Below are 2,547 nucleotides of genomic sequence, written 5' to 3'. Positions count from 1 at the left end.
CTGCTTGTGTTCCCTCTCTCGCTGTGTCTCTCTGTCAAATAAATAAAATCTTTTTAAAAAATCACTATGGTTTTTTTCTTTACCATAATCAACTAAATTGTTAAAAAACAAAAACCAAAAAACTGTCACCTCAACGTAAACAAATTTAAGCTCTCAAAGACAACAAGAAGGCAGTTACGTACCTATTTCACCGTTAATTTAAAAAGGATAATGAAACCTCACCTCAAGTTTAATGTAGAACACAGAAAACGTCCCCAAGTATCTTTCCACTCGACACGTGCGAACTACCTGCTCAATACTAACTCCTCGCGGCCTGGGACAAGGTTGAGTTTTGGCAACCTTCATTCCCATCAAAAGACTGGAGTTAGGAGGAGGCCTGGAAAGACCCATTCCCAAGAAATCACGATCCCGGAGAGAAAGAAGTTGTGGTGACGGTATGACCTCCCTGCAGTTGCCTAGCAGTACCTGTCGCTCACGGCGGAAGGCCGCGTGGTGCTCTACGTGGAGCACCGCCAGCCAGCCTTCGGGGAGCACTCACCACAGGTGCACTTGTCCCAGGGCCTGGTCCCAACATCACGGAGCCGCAGAATCAGACCACCCAAAAAAGCCAAGTGTCTATCTAAGAGGGTCCGCGCCTCCAGGGCGCCCGCATGGCAAAAAACTCACAGGAGAGGAAGGCCTAAGGCTAAGTTACGGAGTTAGAGTAACCCGGCCTGGCGAAGGAGGAAAAGTGGGATTTGCGGCGCGGGGAAGCCGAGGGACGGTTCAGAGGTGGGGAAAGAGGACATCTGGAGGAAAAATGTCCTCCACCCGCCAACGGTAACCGGAACATGGATACTGGACCTCCCACAAGAAAGAGCGACTGCCGCCACCGAGGGGAGAAAGCCGAGGGGGCCGAAAGCGGGGGAGGGGTGAGGGCAGCTTCCCGGCAGCCCCCTGCGCGGCCTCGGCCTCCCTCCGGGACGACCTTCCCTCGGCCGGGTGTCGCACTCACATCGTGAACGGGGCAGGGGGACGGGCGAACGGGTGGGCGGGCCTCTCCGGCGGCAGCTGCTGGGCAGTCGACTCTTCTCCGGTGGCGACTCGGCGTTTTCTTCCCGGTCGCGGCCTCTTCTCGCTACCCTCAGCCGACGGCGGGCTCGACCTGGGTCCCCAGAATGCACTGCGCGGAGAGAGCGGCTCCTCCGGTCGGGGAGAAGAGGAAAGTGTAGGAAAAGGGGCGCGAGGACGGAGAATGAACGTGCGTGCGTGCGAGCGAGGGGTGGTGAGGCCGGGCGGCGGCTGGTGACGCAGCAAAATGCCCGGGCCCTGCCGCCGCGCGTGCGCACTCTTTGTTTTCGGGCTCCTGCGCGGTTTTCTAGAGATATCTACGGAAAGGGCGGGGCCTCCCAGCTCCTTCGCGATCCTTCCCGGCGCTGGCCCCGCCCTGCGTCGGCTCACTCGGGTCCGACTCGTTCCCGCCTCTCCTCCCGCGCTCCCCCCTCGCGTTAGAAAACCGTTGGCCACCTAACCGCCCGGCCACGCGGGTCGGGCCGTCTCCCGGAGAAACGGCTGTGTTGACAGCAGGAGGAACGCTGAGGCGGAGGGACGCAGAGTGGGGAGGCTTGAAAAGTGAAACGGCTTGGTTACTATCGAGGGAGTAAAACCAGTCCACTGAGGAAACGTTCCCCCGCAAAAAGATGTGAAAAGCCTGTGCTGGTGATATTTGCGGAAAGAGGCTAACTTCAGAATCGAAGGCCTGGGGGCACCTGGCCATTTTTCTGAAGTTTGGAGACCCCCTCCAGAGGCAGCGGAAATTTGAGGTCTTTGGTTGAGGAGGAACGTTTGCCATTTGGGGCGGGCATTTGCCCCTGCTTTGAGATAATTACTGCTGTGGGTGAGACAGGGAGGTTATTTAAGTCGAGAGTCCAGGTTTGTGAGAATGGAGAGACCGGGACACTCGGTGTCTCCAAACGCATTTATTGGGGGAGGAGTTTCCCCTCTGTTTTCAACCATTATCTCTGGAATTGCTGCTTTGTGCCTTGGACTTGGTTAGGCTCTAATGAGGGGTAGTAACCAAGAGAACGAAAACAGTACTGCCTACTCTAGAAGGCCACTTAACAGTGGAGTAAGGGACAAATACACCAGTGCACCGCTAGCTGGAACACGAAGGAAGTTGAAGTGTTCTCAGACATTTTGCAAAGTATTGGCTAAGTATTAACATTAAGGACCTAGTGGTCTATGCTGAGCAAGGCAGGTAATGGGAACTAGGGACATTGGACACTATGCTTCGTTTGAAAGGCGTGTTAAATCCCAGCTTTCAAATACTATGATTTTAAGGAGCCTACTGCCTATTGGGGAAAACAAAATACACAAATCAAGATAGAGTGCTATAACGGAAGTACAAAAAGTAATGGGAGAATAAAAGGAGAGGTCGATATTGACTGGAAGGATTAGGTCAGGCCTTGTTAAGAAAAATTAGTCCCTAACACGGAAATAAAGCAAGGAGTGGAGGGATGACCTTTCAGTTCATACTGGGACATGGTTTAACCTGCCTCCCCAAGGATT

At 54.1% G+C, this 2,547-nt stretch overlaps 1 protein-coding gene across 2 annotated transcripts in view; it reads right to left on the bottom strand.

The window, feature by feature from the left end:
- Window positions 1-2,114, bottom strand: part of PTGES3 (prostaglandin E synthase 3) — a 25,069-nt gene extending 22,955 nt beyond the window's left edge. Inside the window, exon 1 of one of the 2 annotated variants that reach the window (XM_032420616.1) lies at window positions 995-2,114. In XM_032420616.1, coding sequence (XP_032276507.1) covers window positions 995-996 — 2 coding nt within the window. In that variant the 5' untranslated portion in view covers window positions 997-2,114. The remainder of the gene's footprint in view (window positions 1-994) is intronic. The other variant, XM_032420617.1, reaches the window with a different exon arrangement.
- Between the last annotated feature and the right edge of the window lie 433 nt (window positions 2,115-2,547).

Source organism: Phoca vitulina, unplaced genomic scaffold (assembly GCF_004348235.1).
Source record: "Phoca vitulina isolate PV1807 unplaced genomic scaffold, GSC_HSeal_1.0 scaffold23, whole genome shotgun sequence".
Lineage (NCBI taxonomy): Eukaryota > Metazoa > Chordata > Mammalia > Carnivora > Phocidae > Phoca > Phoca vitulina.
The sequence above is the reverse complement of the archived record's forward strand: the minus strand, read 5'-3'. Positions and strand labels throughout refer to the sequence as shown.